The sequence below is a fragment of the Schistocerca cancellata genome, chromosome 2 (assembly GCF_023864275.1).
Source record: "Schistocerca cancellata isolate TAMUIC-IGC-003103 chromosome 2, iqSchCanc2.1, whole genome shotgun sequence".
Lineage (NCBI taxonomy): Eukaryota > Metazoa > Arthropoda > Insecta > Orthoptera > Acrididae > Schistocerca > Schistocerca cancellata.
The window spans coordinates 72,958,546-72,979,690 of NC_064627.1; the positions used below are offsets into that span (position 1 = coordinate 72,958,546).

Genomic DNA, 21,145 nt, shown 5'->3' on the forward strand with positions numbered 1-21,145 from the left:
TTATTCATGCATTCTTCCATTCATTGTTTACCTCCACAGCATTTCTTACAATGTTTATCCTACAAAATAATTCTAGAAGATCATTTATATTCTATCCCTAATGGATCCCTGTTCTGGTTGGATTTCTGCAATGAACGCATGACTATGGCTGCTCTATATTGTGAAAAATACTATGTCCCAGGAACCAAGATGTTGAATAGATTCCTGAATGTAAACAAGTACTACATACACTGATGAGTTAAACATTGCGACCACTGCAAGATTGAATGCCACCCACTGGCACAGCAGTAAACTCGCACTGATCTGAACCCAATTGAACGTATTTGAACATTGGTAGGTGTCAGTTCTGTGTCCAAAAACAATCAGCCTGTATTTTATGTGAATTGCAAGATTGGTGCATAGACATATAGTGCCACACACCTCCAGAAAACCACCAAGGACTTGTTGAATCTGTGTCATGTAGAATCATTGCTACATCATATTCCAAATGTGGACCAGCATGTTATTAAGCAGTTGGTCATAATGTTTCAGCTCATCAGTGTATGCAGCAACACTAAATGAAGCATTAAACTTGACAAATATAACAAAACGTAATGACAATGTTAGAGTAATACCTTGTTTGACAGCTCCATGTGCTGCAAGCATGAATGCCAGTTCACTAGAGTCAACAATGTGGTGAGCGCCATCAAATAATCTGAATTTCACACCTGCTATTTTGTGGCCAGACAGAAGACCTAAGATGGAAAAAACACATTCAAAAAACAAGTATATTAGAAAAGCAAATTATCAGCCATCAAGATAATAGGCTGCAATTGCAAAAGAACAAACAAATAATTTTCTTCTGAGTTATTAGAACAGTCATAACCACACGTTTACAAAATACTCTTGTTAATATTCTTTTTATTTTAACATGTCAGAACTACTTACACAGTTGCTTGTCAACCAATTATTATAAAAAAAATGTACATAGGATCTTTATCATTCAGAGAGAAGGTTCGTGGCAATCATCTAATAAATTGTATTATAGAAGCTGAACCACAGTTTTAAACTATTTCAGATAAACATCACCCTTATACCTACGGCTCCTGAACGACCAAATGGAGTTGAAAACTGTTGGTAAAATATGTAAGAACAGTTATAGTAGATTGAGCATTCATTGGCGTCATTACACAAATAATGTACAGGTCATCAACAATGTGAAGTGAATGATACAATACATTAATATTGTTGGTTAAGTCAGCTGTAGGGCACAGCCTGTGGATGATAACTCTGTCTCATTTTTGTCAATATCACATTCTGTACTGTAACAATGAAAGTTAGAAATAACGCCCACAATAATCGTGTATTCTGTGACAGTTTAGGTTTATACATAAAGATAGAAACTTTTAAGTGGCAAAAATCCGACTGGAATCCAAGTAGTTTAATTGAAGTTTCTCATATATTAACACTGGACAGCAGTACACCTTCTTACTGAGCTAACGATTTTTGTGAAAGTTGTGTGAGCACAAACAATAAACTGAGATTAGCATAACCAAAAAACAACAGATGAATGAAGTGTGAAAATTGTGGCAGATGCTCTTGAAAATCATAGTGCAGCATGTGAGGAAATTTCTAGCGACATCAGTATATCATTTTCTAACAAATGAGTTGAACAAGAGAGAAATTTCTACACAGTGCTGAACATTGTGACTTTGTTGAAACAAATATTTGACACTGAAGGTCAACCTTTCTTGCACTGAAACATGACTCTTGATTATATGTAAGTCAGGGACTTTTAGCAGGAGTTGAAATCACAGTCAAGTGAGGCAAGATCAACTGTCCTTAAGACCAAAAATTTTTGTAGACTCAAACAAATTATGATCTTTAAAACACATTTTTTTATCGCGTGAACAAAGATAGCATTTTAAATAGAAGTTAGTAAAACCTTCTCAACTTTTGAATGCAGCATCTTAGTGTGTGTGTGTGTGTGTGTGTGTGTGTGTGTGTGTGTGCCCATACAAATGCGCACACACCGCACGTTACTCTGGTGATTAGAAAACTGAATCAAATTTAGAGCGAACATAGCAATATGCTCCCACTTATTAGCATGGCATTGCACCCTTACTGCCATGGATGCATGCACTGATCTATTTGAGAAGGGTGTCAAAGTCATATCTTCTTCTGAAATAAGTTGGCTCACAGCTGCTGTAACTGGTCCTTGATATCCTGGACACGGAAACAGAGCTGACATCCAAGCTGGTCCCACAAATGTCCTGTCTGGGACAGATTTGGGGATCTTACTGGCCGTAGTCAAATCTCATCATGTAACATGAGTGGATGAGCATTGCCCTGTTAAAAAAATGGCACCACAATGCTGTCACGAGAGAGAACACACGAGGACACAGGATGTCCATCCGTGATATACCATTGTGCCATCAGCGATCTCTCAATAACTACCAGCCAACCAATAGCTGTCCACATCATGATGCCATGACTAACACTCTGGTGCCTCTCTAAAACATTGGAAGAATAAGACCTCTCTCTAGGTCACTGTCATACTCCCTGGTGATGGTTTTCTGGGACTGTAATACTGGGATCCATTGCTTAACAATGTGTGAAATCATTTGTCAGCAGTCCATGCTTCCCAGCCACAGCACAATTCCAAATGCAGCTGTTTGTGTTGTGGTGTTAATGGTAGCCTAAACATGGGATTGTAATTCCCTAATTTTGCTGCTGCAACACTCTGACTAATAGTGCAGGATGACATAGAATGTTACAGGGTGTCCATTACTTGCTCTTGGATGGCAGGTGCAAATATGACGGTGTTATGATGTGCTCAGTGTACAATGTGGTAATCCCTCTTGTGGTGGTCAGATGTGGTTGAGGAACCTTGACCTGTCCTCGTATTTCCGTGCAGACTGACATCAGGCCACTGTCACATCCAAATGCCCCACAAATCTATTTATTGCACAAGTTGACAATCTGGCCAAACGGAGGTCCACAATGGGGCCAATTTCAAACTCTGTGAAGTGCTGGTAACACTGTCTCACATGAGCACAGGACAGCTCAGTGTCCTTCACAGTGATTACTCAACATATGACACTGTTCATGACCCTTATAAACTCTACCAAGAGGTAGACATGTGGAATGCATGCAGGGAAGAAAGTAGGAAAAGAAAAATGAACTGGATGTGAAGAAGGCTAGTAGGCACTAAGTTGTCCTGAAATGGTGAAAAGTATATACCAAATTATAATTCTGAGGACTGCCAAGGCTCAGTTTGATTCAGTTACCTTATTTACTCGAATCTAAGCCGCACTCGAATCCAAGCCGCACATGAAAAATGAGACTTGAAATCAAGGAAAAAAATTTCCCAAATCTAAGCCGCACCTGAAATTTAATTGAATTCAAGGGGAGAGAAAAGTTTTAGCCCCTACCTCCAAATCGAAACAAAGTTGGTCCATTGTAATATGAGACACAATTTAGGTCGAATGAATGACGATACAGCTACAGTAGTTTGGTTCGAGTTGTAAGCTTAGCAGTTAAGCTTTACCAGGTAGCCATTGCTATGCGTCAGGCGCTCCGTCCGTATTTATACGGGTACCCTTCCTTTTTCACGTGCTTCGTCTAGTTTGAATTGATTGCTTATTTTTCTTTGATCTGATAAGTGTCATTCTCTTTGTTATAGGTAATCATACGGCACTGCGGAGAGACTTTTTGAACGTCCCGTATATATTCGAGGAAATGTAAGACAAGCTATTTGTTTTAAGGTGTGCCAAAGTGTAGCGCCACGCCTCTTCACACCGTCGCACGTCACTGTATTTGGCTCTATGGAATTCAAACGAGTTTGTTTTGTAACGGAAACCGTCAAGCGTCTATTCAGGATAGTGAAAACAGAAATGTCCTGTGGTACGTGTCCTACTCTCATACACCACTCTAAGCTGAAAATGCATTACTGTACTGTGTCATGCATTGTTTGTTGCATTCTGATGATGAGTGTTTACGACCTGTCGCCGCTCGCGGCATGGCTTGCTTTTGTGCGTGCTACCGCCGCTTTAAAAAAAAAAAAAAAAAAAAAAAAAAAAAAAAAAAAAAAAAAAAAAAAAGAGGAATCTTTTCATTAGCGAAACAATGGCAAGAGACTGCTATTTCTTGTTACTTACACTGCTGCTTTCTTTGATGATGATCAACAAGAACCGAATAATAGACTGCATATGATAGAAGGTGTTCTGAACGTGAGTTCAGTGAAAATTTTTCTCCGTTTGAAAATCTTTGCTGATGCCTTTTTAGTACATTACATTCTGCACAGAAATTAGAGTCACCTTAGATTTAAAAATCTAGTCAACTGCCGTGCTTCATTTCTGACTGTATCACTATTAGGCATAAGAATAATGTGAATATAAACATGACATGACATGTATATTCTTCCGCGTTTGCTGTTGTCTCACTCTAGTTTCGTAATTTATTAGGCAGACAGGATTTAAATGAGATAGCAGCAAACATGAAAGAATACATGGCAAAATGTTTATATTCATATTATTCTTATGGTGAAGAGAATACTGCATGTGATTCACACTTCATAAGAGTTTCTATTAGCAACCATCTCTTTTCACAGGTAGGAAAAAATTCAGAACGTAGAGTTGGCCATATTGACACACATCCCAAACATTCTTGCCAGTCGGATTTTCGCAGTAGATTGAAATGCTGCTACATTCGAAGATGAACAATACGGAATTTGTATTTACTTCATTGGATAATGTATGAAAATGCAGTGGCTGAAACTCGAGGTGGAGAAAAAAAGCTCATCTTCCACCTCTTTTTTTAAATTTATTTACTGATGCAGAGGTTCTTGCGCCAGTATTTATCTTTGTGCCTGCAAAGCATGCCTGTGTAGCGCTACATATATTCGATGGCAGAAGTTAGTTGTGGCGGCACCTACCAACATTTTTCAGAACTTTTGCTTACTTTGCACTTGATTCTAAGCCACAGGCGGTTTTTTGGATTACAAGAACCGGAAAAAAGTGCGGCTTAGATTCGAGTAAATACGGTAACCATAATGTACATTGGTTGGTTGGTCTGTGGTATAAATGGAACAAACTACAGAGTCATCACTCCCTTTTTCCTGATGCAAACAAGGCTCGAGGTAAAACAACACCCAAATTAGTTTGGGAAAGTAAAAGGGGGTAAAAGGAATGTGGAACTACACCAAAAGAGAAAATGAAAGAAATGAACAAAAAAGGGAGAAACATACACCACAAGGAAAAGAGGATGAAGGTACTGAAACCATAGAGCAGATGGTCTGGACTGGCTAATCACAATAATAAAAGAGGGTGAGTCAGCCACTCTGCACACTATAATGTCCAGCCCAAAAAGACAAGACGAGATGAACACTCACAGGGAAAAGACGAACAGCAACGCAAACAAAATGCAAAGAAAGGGTGACAGAGAGTTAAATCGGAGGGAGGGTGGTGGTCTCGGAGGGAGGGTGGGAGGCCTCGGAGAGAAGGCCAGACGCCCACCCTTAGATGGTACAATAACAACCTCCCCCCCCCCCCTCCCCTCACGAATAAAATGTAAAACTAAATCTACTGTTGAGACATTGGCACCCAATACTGAAGCTACAGTGCTGGGAAGGTTAAAAGTCCATCGCACAGCAGCTAAAACTGGGCAGTCCAACAAGATGTGGACGACAGTCATAGAGGAGCCACAGCGACACCGAGGTGGGTCCTCGCGACAGAGGAGGTGACCATGTGTTAGCCACGTATGGCCGATGTGGAGCAGGCAAAGGACAACAGATTCCCTGTGAGTGGCTCGCACGGATGACTGCCACACATTTGTTGTCTCCTTGATAACATTAAGTTTATTTGGTGAACTGAGGGTGCGCCATTCAGTATCCCAGATCGCAAAAACTTTGCAGCTGAAGACCGATCGCAAATCAGTCTCTGGCAGGTCAATCTCCAGAGTTGTTTTACTGGTAGCCTGTTTGGCCAGGCAGTCTGCAAGTTCATTGCTCAGTATCCCGATATGTCCTGGGGTCCAAATGAAAGTCACTGAACATCTGCTGTTGTAAAAGGCATAAAGTCGTTACCAAAGCATGTCGAGGGAAGCAGAGCCCTCAAACTTGCCGAGAAGAGAGAGAAAGTGCCCGTGGACGGCTTCAGGTGGAACTGAGCCTTTGGGAGCTTGTAATAGGTCCAGCCGAAGCCGTGGCTGAGGTATGGACCATGGAACTGTACGAAAGGGGACCACAAGATAGGTGGAAGAGGGGAAGTGTCCAATTCAGTAAGAAACGACCGGACACGCACGGCAAGGTGATTCCATATGTAAAACTTTCAACTATTTCATAAATGTGACTCTCCCTGAACATATGAAGATCAAGTTTTTAATTGTATGTGAGTCAACTCCCTATTTCATTACAGTCTTGTTTTCTTGTTACACTTGTACTTAATAAATCATGAATTTGTTACACAATTGATACTTGCTACTTTCCAGCATAAAACTGTACAATGTGAAAGTGCAACAATAACATAAAAGAAAAGAATGTAATAATTGGTACAGATAGAAACCTGATAAATAGATGATGTAGTTTTGATTGCACATACCTTTCTCTGCCATCTGACGAAATCCTTTCTCTACTCCAGGAATGAACTGCTTAGGCACATTTGTTCCCTTTGTTTCATCCGAGAACTCCAAAACTGTATTTGCCTCTGGAGGAAGTGGCTGGAAGGATTTTTTAAAATAATTTTTATGTTTGATGCAGTGTTCAGAAATTTTGCACTCCTTTGAGTTAACGAACTTCACCTTAGCTTAATGCATTTGTCAATATCATTATTACCTCCAATACACCTATTACTCTTGCATACTGTCCAGCACCTCCAGATTGCTTCTTATGCAGATAGTCAAATTCACAGGGTTTAACAAGAGTCTCTCTGAAGGAAACTTTGGGCTTACCAAGTACAACTTCACAGGAATACTCTCTTTGCATTCTCTGGAAATGCAAAATAAAATAAATGCAATTTATCAAACAATGGAAAATACAGGATGAAATGTAACAATATAATGAAAAGGATAGTCGCTGCTCACTATAAGCGGAGATGCTGAGTCGCAGAAAGGCATAACAAAAAGACTGTTGGACAGATAGCTTTGGGCCAACAAGGTCTTTGTCAAAAACAGACCACACGCACACACGCAAACACAACTCACACGAACATGACCACAGCCTCTGGAAGCTGGAGCCAGATTGCAAGCAACAGTGCATTATGGGAGAGGCAAGTGGGTCGGGGTAAGGAGGAGGCTTACGCAGGGAGGGGGAAGGATAGCAAGATAGGGATGGGGGGACAGTAAAGTGCTGCTGGAAGTGTGCAAGGACGAGGTGGATAATAGAGCAGCTAGGTGCAGTCAGGAGCTTAGACAGAGGGCGGAAGAAAGGGGAGGGGGGTAGCATAAAAGAAGAGAAATAAGAAGACTGGGTGCAATGGTGGAGTAGAGGGCTGTTTAGTGCTGGAATGGGAAGAGGGCAGGGGCTAGATGGATATGGACAATGACTAATGAAGGTTGAGACCAGGAGAGTTACGGGAACATAGCATATATTGCAGGGAGAGTTGCTACCTGCAAAATTCAGAAAATCTGGTGTCGGTAGGAAGATTCACATGGCACAAGCTGTCAAACAGTCGTTGAAATGAAGGACACCATGCTGGGCAGCGTGCTCAGCGACAGGGTGGTCCAGTTGTTTCTAGGCCACAGCTGACCTCCCAACCTTGTACAAAAACAGATCTCCGGTGCCGTATCTTTCCAGTCACTCAACATCTCCCAAAGTCCCACTATCCGGCCACAGAGGAGCATTCCCCTCATGACTCAGTGCCATGCAAGACTGGAGCAACTGAATTACATTCTCTGCTAAGGTTTCGACTACCTCTCGTCATGCCCTGAAACGAGAAATGTCGCACCCACTATCCTTCCCAACACTCCCACAGCGGTACTCCGCCACCCCCCAAACCTACACAATATCCCAACACAATCCCTGCTCCCAACTCCATGCCTCATGGCTCATCGCCCTGTAATAGACCTAGATGCAAGATCTGTCCCGTACATCCTCTCACCACCACCAACTCCCGTCTGGTCACATTCCTCACCTATCCCATCAAAGGTTTACTCGTGAAACCAGTCATGTGATCTACAAGTTAAGTTGCAACCACTATGTTGCATTCTATGAGGGCATGACAACCAACAAGCTATATCTCCACATGAATGGCCACCAACAAACTATGCCCAAGAAACTACTGGACCATCCTCTTGTTGTGCATGCCACCCAATATGATGTACTTCATTTCAATGACTGCTTCACAGGTTTTGCCATCTGGATACTTCCCATCAACACCGACTTTTCTGAAATGAGCAATTGGGAACACACTTTGCAATATATCCTATGTTCCCACAGCCCTCCTGGCCTCAACCTTTATTAGTCATTTTCCATACCCATCTAGCCTCTTGCCTGTTCCCATTCCATCACCACACAGTCCTCTACTATTCCACCAATGCACCCAGTCTTTTTATTTTACTCTTCTTTTGTTAACTCCCCCCCTCCCCCCCCCCCCCCAATCTAACCTCCTGATTGTACCTAGCTGCTATACTCTCCACCTCATCCCTGCACACTCCCAGCAGCACTTTACATGTACCCCACCCCTACCTTGCTATCCCTCCCCCCTTCCCCCCCTGGGTGCCGCCTCCTTACCCCCACCCAGTTGCCTCTTCCATAATGTACTGCTGCTCGCAGTCTGGCCGCAGTTACAGACTCGGTGGTCATGTTTGTGTGAGCTGTGTGTGTGTGTGTTGTGTTGTCTATTTTTGACAAAGGCCTTGTTGGCTGAAAACTAACTTCCTGACAGTCTTTGTGTTGGTGCCTTTTTTCAACTTAGGATCTCTGCTACATGGTGAGTAGCAACTATCCTTTTCATTATATAAATGCAATTTATCTCAGAGTCTGAAATAACTAATTCCAAAAATTGTGTCAGTTGCTATCATCATATACACATTATTTATGAATGAGTGTAACAGCTGTCAACAAACAGTGCTGAACATGAGACTGACAATGCTTGCATAAAGCCTTCAAATTATTTGTGGGAGGTTGTTAGCAAACTGTAGTGTTCTTTAAGTCATAATACATTTGCACAATCTTCTTTATTATACATGTTGATAAAAACCTCAGAAGTATGGAAAACTGAAAAGTAGTAATCTCTGAAAATGAAAAGCAGAATATTATGAAAACAATTTTATATGGCAAAACAAGAAAGTTCTGTAATTTGATGGCCCAAGTGGCCAAGAATTTTAAATGACTGAGTAACTTGTCAAACTTTTCCTGAAAAGCATCCTCAACACTAATAACTCACATGAAACTAGTCATGTGGAGATTCCCCAATTGAGCATGACAGTAAGTTGGAGCTTATTTGTTCAAATTACTCTGCAAACGGTGTTTGCTTGTGACTCACTCCTATTCTCTTGATCCAGAAAATGTACTGTTGCACCATTTAAACAAATCCTAAGTTGTCACACATTTAAACTTTATAATTTCAAAGCATGATACACTGCCGGAAACTGTGAGTGAGAAGTCACCAGACACACAAAAATGTTACTGAAATTATATAAAAGTAAACTTGTCTGGAGGGCAGTGTAGTTGCAACTTAAAAAAAAGAGATGTGTCATATGTTTGTATTTACTCTTTTTTGAACAATTTGCCAACATATTTTATTATTTCTACCTGATTCCAACAACTATTAATGTACATTTATCCAGGAGTTCTTAAGTGAATGAAACAATAACTAATGTAATGGGAATGAAGAAAAACACGCTATTCAGAAAGAAATACATTTGGACTTTATGTTGTAATTAAATTGCAAGCAGTATTATTTTCACCTAGTATAAAATCACAGCATAGTTTATGTAAGTGACCGTCACTTACATTTACATGATCTGTATTAAGGAATAGACAGCATATGCCAAATATTAATTAGTGTGCCAACACTGATCACATCAGAAGTGGTGGCACTGGTTTGCTGTATCATTATTCTGAAAAAATTGTCTTGTATTATAAAATGTGCTTGTCCCTAACTTGCAAACAAATAATACTACCAAAGAAAAGAGGTGCAAACTTTATACAGAATGTTAGTCAATCATGTGGAAAACCAGCATTAAATTCTGTTGCGGCAGGCTTTTATTATGCACAGCACTTATTTTCATAGTAATCATGACACGCAAAGTTAAAATCCTTGTAAAACACATGGCATAAGGAACTTACTTGTGCATAAATTTCCAAATGTAGCTCTCCCATGCCAGATACAATAGTTTCTTTGTTGTCTGGATCATAATGAAAGCGGAATGTAGGATCCTCTTTTGTGAAACGTGCTACAGCCTTGCTGAAGTTATCTCTGTCTTTTGAATTCACTGGCTTAATAGACATTGAAACCACTGGGTCTGGTACATAGATAGATTCCTATATTTAAAAAATCACAAGACTTATCAATTTTTAACACTGCATTAAAGCTTAAACACATACTTAATAAAAAAGTTTATATGCTGTTACTAACTTTTTATCAGGTTTTTGAATTTTATGTCTCTCATAGTAACAACTGTACTCGTTTGAGCTCTGACTGCTCCCTACACATACACCCACGCACGCATGTGAGTGCACGCATGTGCCCACACACATAATTGCAAATTGTGGTTGACAAAGAAGTATAGTTCACACTTTAGAAAGATAACCTATTTCGTTTCTTCCATAAGATTTAACACACACTGCTAAATAAATTACCCATGTAACGGACTGCTTTTTGATTCAGAGAATATCACATTATTACTCACAGATCATGAAATATTATCAGTACAGAAGATTTCTTGTTCTGTGCACTTTTAACTTACCCTTGAGCCTCAAAAATCTTCTACTGCTAAGCTTCTGATCATTATTTAGTGCTTTAAGCAGTTATTAAATAACTGTACACAAAACTGTCACGTTTACTTTTCATTTTCTACTCATTTATTGATATTAAACACAGTTCTGGCTTTGATCAGGGTGGCTACTCAGACTTGGGGGAGAGGGGAGGGGGGTGGAGGGAGATGGTGTCAAGAGAAGCTCCTCAGAAATGATTGAAGTGGTGTGAGGAGGGCAGCATACCACAATAATGACTTTTCTTTCCTCTCAGCAGGCTGTGTGTCAGCCATAAGCAGTAGTTTAACCACAGGTTTTAAATATCAATGATTTAGATGGAATAATACTCATATAATTAACACACTTTGAAATATTAAGTATTTTAAAATTTGTGATTTATGAAAGCCAATAAAATTCAATTTCAGTGTGAGGGTAAAAATGCAGAATTCACTGATATTTTATGGAATTTCTGAAATTCCCTGAAATTTCCCTGATTTTTCCAGGTAAAATATAATTACATGAGAATTCCAGGTTTTCAAGAAGAATAAAGATAAGTTATATAAATTTAACAAGCGAGATCAGTAAGCTCCAACAAATAGGAGTGGTCCAACGAACATTCACAAAATTGGCAAAGACTGATAGGTACAGAACATTACATGATGTTCACAGACTGGCTCACTGACTAAACAAGCCAAATGGCACCGTGTTTGTACTAATTGAATGTCCACCACAGACTGACATAGGAGTTTATTCATTGACTGCTGGCATTTCTCACTCTTTATTTGGCTATTAAAATTTTGAAAAAAAAAAAAAAAAACCATTGTGTAAAACTCAAACATCTGACCAAAACATTTCAAGTCTTAGTTGCAGTAACCCGTAGATTACTATACCTTTGCCACCCCTACCACAGCGTGCATCAATCAGTTTGAGGAGTGTACAGTTTGGCTGCTCCTGGCCCCCGCCAAAGATAACTGATCATGGTCCAGCACCTCAATCGCATGCAGACAAGAGCCAGTGGCCCCTGGAGAGCAAATACTCTTTATATTGCCGTGCTCTGGCTCCAGCCAGCATTCTGTACTTGTCACCAGCACTGTACGTGTCAACAAGTCTGTACTCATCACTAGTCTTGTACATGACATTAAATTGTACTGTCTTACTTATGTTATGCAGTCAGGCAGTGACATAATAAATAATTGTTGGTTTTTCAAGACTGTGTCTCTTACTGTGTTCCAAGTCACACCATTAATCATAGGTGAAATATATGCCTCTTTGTATCCTATCACCTGCATCTGTTTCAATATCTTGAACAGTTTATGAATTATGACAATTTTTACAACCACATGGTTCCCAATGTGCAGCGATGGAATCCAGTGCACCGTGTCCCAAATATAAAATACAAAAACTCGAGAACTAGAACAGATATAATTCCGATTTTAACTTTAAATAACATTTTGATGTGTTGGATTCATTTCATATGTTTGATGGGTAAAATATGCTAATTCTACACAATGCATTTTTACCTCTACAAACAGGAAAATTGGAGCTACAAACCATACCACTAGCATTCTGACAGTATTCATTTTAAGGTTTGAATATTCTGGAATTCAATTATTTTAAATAGGAATAACTTTTTAAATGCATGCCTTTTAAAAAAGTAATATGTTCATTAGAAAGTGGAGAGAGGGCGGCTTTCAATTTATGTATGTCAATACTAAAACAAATAATTATCAGTAGGGCCAAATTTTGAATAGTGCAAGGTTCTCATGAATTGTAAATTTGGAATATTTATTTAAATGAAATATATCCTCAAAAATTAATTATACTGTTATCAGTGGTCTGAAAGTTATTCACTGAATAATAAAGTTTAGCAAAATACAGGGTGGGTAAGAATTTACAATTTCGAGTACCGCATTACATGGAGAACAAAAAATAGAAAATTAGAAAGTTACTTAACGAGCGAGGTTATTACATGTTACTATGTCTCAAGTTTTGGGCCAAGGGCAGTTTATAAAGAGCTGTTAAATGAAGGGAATGTAAAATGAGTATAGCACTGGGAGTGAGACTGAACTAGGAGAAGATCACTCTCTGAGAAATGTGTTTGTTACACTGTGATGCCTTGGCTTTGAGAGGGTATGTTCCTACAGCATTGATGTATGTTTAGAACCACTTGATGATGGAAGGAAGGAGGGAGTGAGGGAGGGAGGGAGCGAGCGAATGAGCGAGGGAAGGAAGGAAGATTAGGTTTAATGCCCCACTGAAACTGAAATCATTAGAGACAGAGCACAAGCTAGATGGTTTACACGATGAGGAAGAAAATCGGCTGTGCCCTTTCAAAGGAACCATTCTGATACTTGCCTGGAGCAATTTGGGGAAATCACAGCAAATCTACATAAGGACGATGGGACACAGATTTGAACTGTCATCCTCCCAAATACGAGTCCAGTGCACTAACTTGGATGAGAGAGGGTCCTGTGCAGAACAAGCAGATACTGTGTTCCACAGTATGGGAAAATATTATCTTGTCGACAAAGGTGTAATTGAGAATACAGCTTCGTCTGCTTGGCAGTGGGAGGCACTGCATGATAAGTTCAATGCCAGTTCCTGTGGACTGGATTGCTGGCACAAATGTTATTCTGTCAGTTTCCATTGTGAAGAGAGAGAAATGCATTAATCTGCAATAGGCGACTGAATGATGTAGATGACTTGCTAAATGACAGACTGTAGTATTTTCATGTGAGCTCCTCTTCACACTGGACAGTGTGTTTTAGGAGCTACAATGATGACTGCAATTGGTACCCTTTGATCTTGGACAGCATATCTAAAAAGAAAGTCATGATTTGCAGTACCAATGGATGCAACAGCTGATCTTGACACTTATTTGGTCATGGTAATCAGAAAGTGCATCAAGGACGTTGCAGAGCTTGAGGTATGGTCCCCCTTCTCCATGTACCCTAGTTAAGTAAGACAAGGCCAGGCTACATGTGGTTGTGAACAATGTTGAGTGCTGTTGCTTCCTGGAAAGCACAATTGCCTGACATGCCACACCTGGAACATACATGGGATATAGTTGATTCATTAACATATTTGTCAAGGTCCTCCAGCAACCACTGTTGACACATTGCAGGCTCACACAGAAGGAAGGTGATTTGTCACAAAAGTTTGCAGACCTCCAGTGAATCAATGCCATAGCATTTAGAGGTTAAGACTGGTTTGGAAGCTTCAGATCTATGGAATTAACACAGAGACTGTAATTGTATGAAAATAATAATCACTTGAGTATTGTGATGTATTTAATATGTGGCATAATGTTCATTCCAGTAGCATGTATTCTTCGGATGTTTTAATTTTCACAAGCATTACTGTATAAGTGAGTAATTATGGAATCATGTGATTTGCATACTCTGTTTTTAGAAAAACTCTTAAATATTCTATATAATCAACAATCCCATAGAGAATATAGTTACATTACGTCACTACATTTATTATGTAAGAGTCTAATTGTGTATCATACAATCACTAATCTCTGTAACCAAATAAGTACAATGTTGATATTTGACTATAGTCACATGAATCAAGCACGTTAACATACCACACAAAAGAGAGTCCTTAGTTGGTGCTTTATAATTATAAAATTGTGTCACTCACCATTGCTAGATTTAATTTTGGATCGAGAACAAAAGTATCACCACTAGCACAATCAACTCCAAACACAGCAAATATGTCTCCAGCATAAACCTCTGAAACATCTTCCATCTGATTAGCATGAAGACGAACTAGACGAGGAATTCGAACCTGTAACCAAATTTGAAAAATAAAGCAAAGGTTTAATAGGAAATTATATTTAACTGTATGTGATAATTAAGAATATTACAAAGTATATTATTAAGATCTCAAACTTAATGGCATGACGAGAGGTGAGAAAGAGCATGGCAATGGAATTAAGAGGCCAAGGTTGAGCTATATCTGGTGCGTTCACTTACATTTTATCTGGAACACCCTTTTCCTGATGTAAGGGTTATTAAAGAATGAACAATTGTTCTATTATAAGTGGTTGTGGAAATATTCTGGCAGAGTCTGGCCTCAGCAGCTACTGACAGTGGTCATGTGTGGGTGTGATTTACATTTGTGTGTGTGTTTGTTTAAGTTGTCTAATTCAGAATAAGGCCTTTCTGGCTGAAAGCTCACTGGGGGGGGGGGGGGGAGGTTAGTTCTCCAATGCAGAGGCTCGAGTATAGTGCTCAGCAAAGTGCTCGGCAATCGCATTTGCGTCGGTAGAAAAACACGCCATTGATGTTAACGCCAGGGACACCTTTGGGGTCTGCTACCCAAAAAGATGTCTGATCTTCATCCAGACTTGGGAAGGTGATGTATGGCACCCAATGGTCGATACAAACTTCTCCCAACACTCATGTTTCTGTCGTTTTATAAGCTGGTATTTGCAGGCACGGAGCCGCTTAAAGGCTATTACGTGTTCCAGGGAAGGGTGCCGCTTACGTAGCTGTAGAGCGTGCCAATGCTCTTTAATTGCCTCAGTGACTTCCAGTGACCATCAAGGGACTGTCTTTCACCGGCGGCAACCTAAAAATGAGGGATCGCGTTTTCCGCCACAGGAACGATCGTTGCAGTGACCTGCTCAACCACATCAATGGCACCATGTGAGAGATTCAACGGTGACAGCAGAGGTGAAGGCTTCCCAGTCTGCCTTGTTGAAAGCCCATCTGGGTAGGTGTCAGTGGGGAGAACGTCAGGTGAGTGACAGGAATATGGGGAAGTGGGGCAGAGGTCGAACTGAGACAGTAATGATGTTTTGATATCTCTGCCTCGGCCATTAAGTAAAAAAAAAAAGCACAGTGTCACCCCACAAAGGGTTATGAGTGTAACAACCACCAAAAGTAGCAAATGCAGTCAGGGGTACTGTGCCATCCGGAGCAAGATATACATTGCAGACAGTTATTTCCTGCATTGTTGACAGCCACAACTTCAAGAGGGGTTTGAAGGGGCACAGATTCACTGCATACTGAGTTCAGGACATAGACACAAACTCCACCTGACATACTATTATAGTCGCTACAGTTCTTGTAATATCCCCTATAGCCACCGAAGGCAGGGGTCTGCGCTGCCGGGAACCATGTTTCCTGGAGGGCAATGCAGAACGCAGATGTAAAGCTTAAGTGTTGCCATAGCTCAGCCAGGTGGTGGAAAAACCGCAGCAGTTCCACTGGAGGATGACGTTATCATGGGGCTGGGAAGGCATGAAGAATGCAAAGAGACAGGTTATGCCTCAGGGTCACCTGCTGCCACTGACTAAGTATTTGTATCCACTCCTATGGTGGATGAGGCATCAGTGAGATCCAGGTCCTCAGGGGACGTTAAGATCTCCACCTCATGATCGGATGCAGAACTGGTAGGGTGTTGGGGCCACCAGAGGATCCCATTTCTTAGCAGACTACTACTTTGTTTGCTTGCCCTCTCGCTTCTCTTTAGGAGCCTGCTGAGAGGACTTCTCTGATGTAGCTCCAGGCATGGAAGAAGACCGTGAAGCTCTTCGTCCAGCAGCTTTTCGCTCCTTTAGTCACTGGCGAGTGTCTTCCGTGGCATTAGTGGTGACCTTAGGAGAGAGGATCCTAAGGGACCCCTTCCGCATGAGAGGAACTGGAGGAGGCTGTTGCTTCTCTGGCAGCGGGGAGGGAGCCAATGTCCTCTCGTTTGGGGGGGGGGGTAGCTGCTCCCAAAATAGGTACTTTGGGAGCAACAGGAGATTTGTCCCCTACCACCAAGGGGTCAGAAGTAGTCTCATGGCCCGGAGAGTCCACTGTTCGTGGCACAGATTGAAGAACCACTGGCACTTGGGACGGCGATGGTAAAGTAGCTGCAGCATATGTTAATGTCAACCGAATGGGGTGTAATCTTTCAAATTTAGTTTAGCCTCTATGTAAGCAAACGGGTCCAGGGTCTTGTACTCCATGATTTTCTGCTCCTTTTGGTGTACCGGGCAGTCTGCTCTCCACAGTTGATGCAAGTGGGAGGAGGCGCACATGGAGTATCTGGGTGCAGTGGACATCCGCACTCTAGACATGTGGCACTCGAAATGCAGTGGGAAGACATGTGCCAGAATTTCCAGCACTTAAAAGCACCGCACAGGGGAGGGACTTATGGTTTAACGTCACAGTGATAAACCATCACCATGACCTTTTCAGGCAATGAATCACCCTCAAAGGCCAAGATAAAGGCACTGGTAGTAACCCTGTTGTCTTTGAGTCCCCGGTAAAATGTGCCGGATGAAATGAACACCCCGCCGTTCTAAATTGGCGCGGAGCTCGTCATCAGAATGCAAGAGGAGATCGCGATGGAAAATAATCCCCTGTACCATGTGGAGGCTTTTATGGGCAATGACGGAAACAGGACTATCACCCAGCTTGTCACAGGCGAGTGATGCTCAGGATTGGGCTGGGGATGCTGTTTAAATCAAGACTGCACTGTTTCGCATCTTGGACAGTGCTGTCACTTCTCCAAACTTGTCCTCAAGGTCTTCAACAAAATACTGAGCCTTCAAAGGTCAAAAGGAGTCTCCATCAGTTCTGCTGCAGACTATAAACCGAGGCGAATATGGCTCTCTTCGTCCCGTAGCCCTACGTTCCTCTCATGGTGTAGTGAGGGAGGGAAACGATCTAGGGTCATACCTGTCGGCATTGTTTTCGATCTTGCCATTCTTAGAGTCCGCTGGTGCTGTACGATCACCAGCAAGAGATGACTTTGTCTACTTCATTGCAGGTCATCCACCCTGATGCCACCCACTCCGATCAGAAGCTCTCCATACGGGCACCAAACAGCCACGGCAAAGGCCACCTGGCATGATGGCCGTTTCCGGGAGTCTGATGCCCCAGGAAGACAGGAATATACTCCTTGGCATATGTGGGGAGTTTATAGCTCAGGCATCAGCAGTGTGATCCCTGTGTTGTCAGGGAATTACCACCAAATGGCTACATGACGGCCCCATCACAACGGACTGGCTACCGTTCTGGATATTGGGTGAAGCGAAATCCAATATTGTATTGGGGGCGAAAGAGGACAGGAGACAATGGAATGAGGATGACATACTCTGGAAAGTGTCCTCGCCCAAATAGTTGAATCACAGGTGGAGATGCAAAGCCATGAAAAGAGATTCAGGAGATCGAATCTAAGGGCACTATGGATGACTCATGCACCACGTAAGACATCCTTCCTCATATGGCCCACACTTCTGTAGAATTTAGAAAGTGGCAGGTCAAACCATAGAATGGGACCTGAACTCATAGGGCCGAAAAGTGTGAGACTCCTTTTAGTCACCTCTTACGACAGGCAATACCACATCAGCTCTATTCTAACCCCCGGACCTGCAGGGTGGCTACCGTTGTCTTCTCCTTGATTATAATATGATATTTTGACTGATTAGGTTACATCTAATTTAGGTTCTTAATGACATATTATATTTTAGTAGTGACAAATATAGTGTTTACACATTTAGGATTTCTGTATGGACATAGTACCTCAAATGCACTTTGTCTAATGCTATGGCACTAAAACTGATCATTTCATTACAGTTCAGTACCCATATTTGGATTGAAATAAATTTTTTGATAGTTATTTTTTATTGAATACACTTTCTAATTTCAGTGTTAGACTTCACTTTTACATTATCAAACCATGTAGCAGAAATATACAGAGCCTTGATCTTAAATACCAATTGATGATATGGTCACATCAAACACAGAACAAAAGCTCGGGTTGGGGAATGAAACCAGCTGTGTCTCTTTGTGGAGGCCATTGTGTCTTCTCAATAAGTACTTTACTCTGAACCATATCCAGACCTTGTCATTCTGGCAGCTTCTTTTATTTTATTTTATTTTGTACTGAATAGTAATGTTATGTTTGTCTCATCTCAGTGGTAGATGGCATGCGACTCCCACAAATGTAGCCCATTGCTGACACATACTCAAAAAGGGTAAAGAGATGTTTTCAGAAAGAAAGGCTACATCAAGTGAGAAAGTGCTAAGAAGAAAAGCATGGCAGCTTTAAGATATTTTTGTGTTACAGTGAGTGAAAGACAAGTATTGCAAAACCAGACTACTTACAGCTGTTGGTCCACACATTTTGCTTGCACCTGTAAGCAGTTATAACTAGTAATTTCAGAATGTTGTTCATATTGTAGGACCCTGTGAACTGTCCCTTATCAGTATATGTGTGTGCTTTCCTACATGTGTCTCTTTTTGTGTTTTTAATGTGGAATATATCTTAGTTCTAGCAAACTTAACTGAAGAACTGGTAATGAAGGGAAAAATAAGTGTGTGTGTGTGTGTGTGTGTGTGTGTGTGTGTGTGTGTGTGTGTGTGTGTGTGTGTTCTCTGATTTAGTTGGATAAAATCTCTACTTCTGTTGCATTCTAACTTACCATAATTTTTTTAAACATATTAAGCAGTTCACGATATGTTACAGAATTATACCTTACCTTTTTATTTGTCCTGGCATTGAATATAGTGTCTCCTTTCTTCAACATTCCTTGGTAACATCTTAGATATGTCAGCTGACCATATCTTCCTGCTTCTAGTTTAAATGCAAGTGCAACAAATGGAGTGCTTCCATCTCTCACAGGACTTAAAATTATTTTTTCTTGCTTCTTTCTAAAATGACAACACTGCAAATTTAATATTTTTGTTGTATATGCTATGAGTAATGTTATGATGCTACCATATTTTACATGAAGTAACTTACCCCTCCTCTTCTCTTAGTGCCATGTTTTGTACTTCTCCTGGGTTTGGCAGATAGTCAACTACACCATCCAAGAGTGGCTGAACACCTTTGTTCTTTAACGCTGTTCCAACCATAACAGGTGTGAATGAACGACGCAGACATGCACGGCGTATAGCAGCTTTCAAATCAGCTTCTGATGGAGTCTTTTCCTCTGTGAGTTTTCATAAAATATTCAAAAATAAATATGCCTTAAAGGAGGTAGCATTTGAAAGAACATATCAACATGTTAAATAAAAATTACCAAGAAACATTTCACCAAGAAGATCATCTGCATTTGAAACATGTTCAATTAATTCTTGCCGTCTGTCCTCACATTCTGCTCTCATGTTTTGTGGCACTTCATCTTCTCTCACAGCTTCCCTGAAAATTGACAAACAATTCCATGTATTTTTGAAAACACAACTGAAAGAAATAAAGAAAAAACAGTAATGGCACATTTCTCATTATACTGGCATAAACTGAAATAATACCTACCCATGCTGTCCTTCGAAATACAGAGCCTTCCTTTCTATGAGATCTACAATTCCTTTTGTATCAGATTCTACACCAATGGGTAACTGAAGAAATGCTGCATTGTGCCCCAGTTTTGACCTGAAAATGCATCACAGTGAATTTGGTTATTCAATATGTATCTCCCTTTGCTTGTTCTCCTCCTCCTCAAAGACGAAAATTTCAGATTTCCTCTGAACTAGTATGAGGGTGGTTTGAAAAGTTCTCAGAATCATGAGGAGAGGTCAGCACTAGTACAACAAGTTGTTCACGTGATATTCATTGGACTGTTGCCTGTAAACACGTGCCACGTCAGTGCTGTTGGAAGAGAGCTGTGGTGGTGATGTGGCTCTGTTGTTCCTGTATACTGATTTGCAAAGATGGGAAAAAAAATAAAATTGAGATTCGAGCAGTGATTAACTACTTCGTAAAGAAAGGTATGAAAGCAAAGGACATTCATGCTGATTTCCAGAATACACTGAGGGAGTCTGTTCCTTCATAGCCAAATGTTGCCACGAGGACAATTGAATTTAAATTTGGTCGGGGAGTTTAGAAGATGATCCAAGCAGTGGTCGGCCAAGGTTGTCACTACTCCAGAAACTATCGCAAAAGTGCACAAAATGGTTATGGAGGACCAGTGTGTGAAATTGCTCACACTTGCCAGATGTCATCTGAAAGGATATATCACATTTTAAATGAAGAATTAGAAATGAAAAAATTATCTGCAAGATGGGTGCCGTGACTCTTGATGCTAGATCAAAAATGCATGAGAATAGACATATCGGAACCATATTTGGCCTGTTTCAGGAAAAACAAATAAGATTTTTAGCACCAGTTTGTGACCACAGATGAAACTTGGGTACACTACTATACTCCAGAGACAAAACAACTGGCGTTAGTATTCAGGATGTGAATGGGATTCTGTTTGTAGATTATCTTGCCACTGGGCAAACAATTATTGGAGAATACTATGCT

General features: G+C 40.8%; 1 protein-coding gene across 1 annotated transcript in view; it reads right to left on the reverse strand.

Moving 5' to 3' along the window:
• LOC126161341 (elongation factor G, mitochondrial) overlaps window positions 1-21,145 on the reverse strand; it is an 88,813-nt gene that overhangs the window by 29,964 nt on the left and 37,704 nt on the right. Inside the window, exons 5-13 of the mRNA XM_049917104.1 lie at window positions 20,156-20,272; window positions 19,923-20,041; window positions 19,643-19,832; window positions 19,380-19,551; window positions 14,540-14,686; window positions 10,268-10,462; window positions 6,812-6,964; window positions 6,579-6,696; window positions 615-734 (exon numbers count right to left, since the gene is read on the reverse strand). Of these exons, the coding sequence (XP_049773061.1) occupies window positions 615-734; window positions 6,579-6,696; window positions 6,812-6,964; window positions 10,268-10,462; window positions 14,540-14,686; window positions 19,380-19,551; window positions 19,643-19,832; window positions 19,923-20,041; window positions 20,156-20,272 (1,331 nt within the window). The remainder of the gene's footprint in view (window positions 1-614; window positions 735-6,578; window positions 6,697-6,811; window positions 6,965-10,267; window positions 10,463-14,539; window positions 14,687-19,379; window positions 19,552-19,642; window positions 19,833-19,922; window positions 20,042-20,155; window positions 20,273-21,145) is intronic.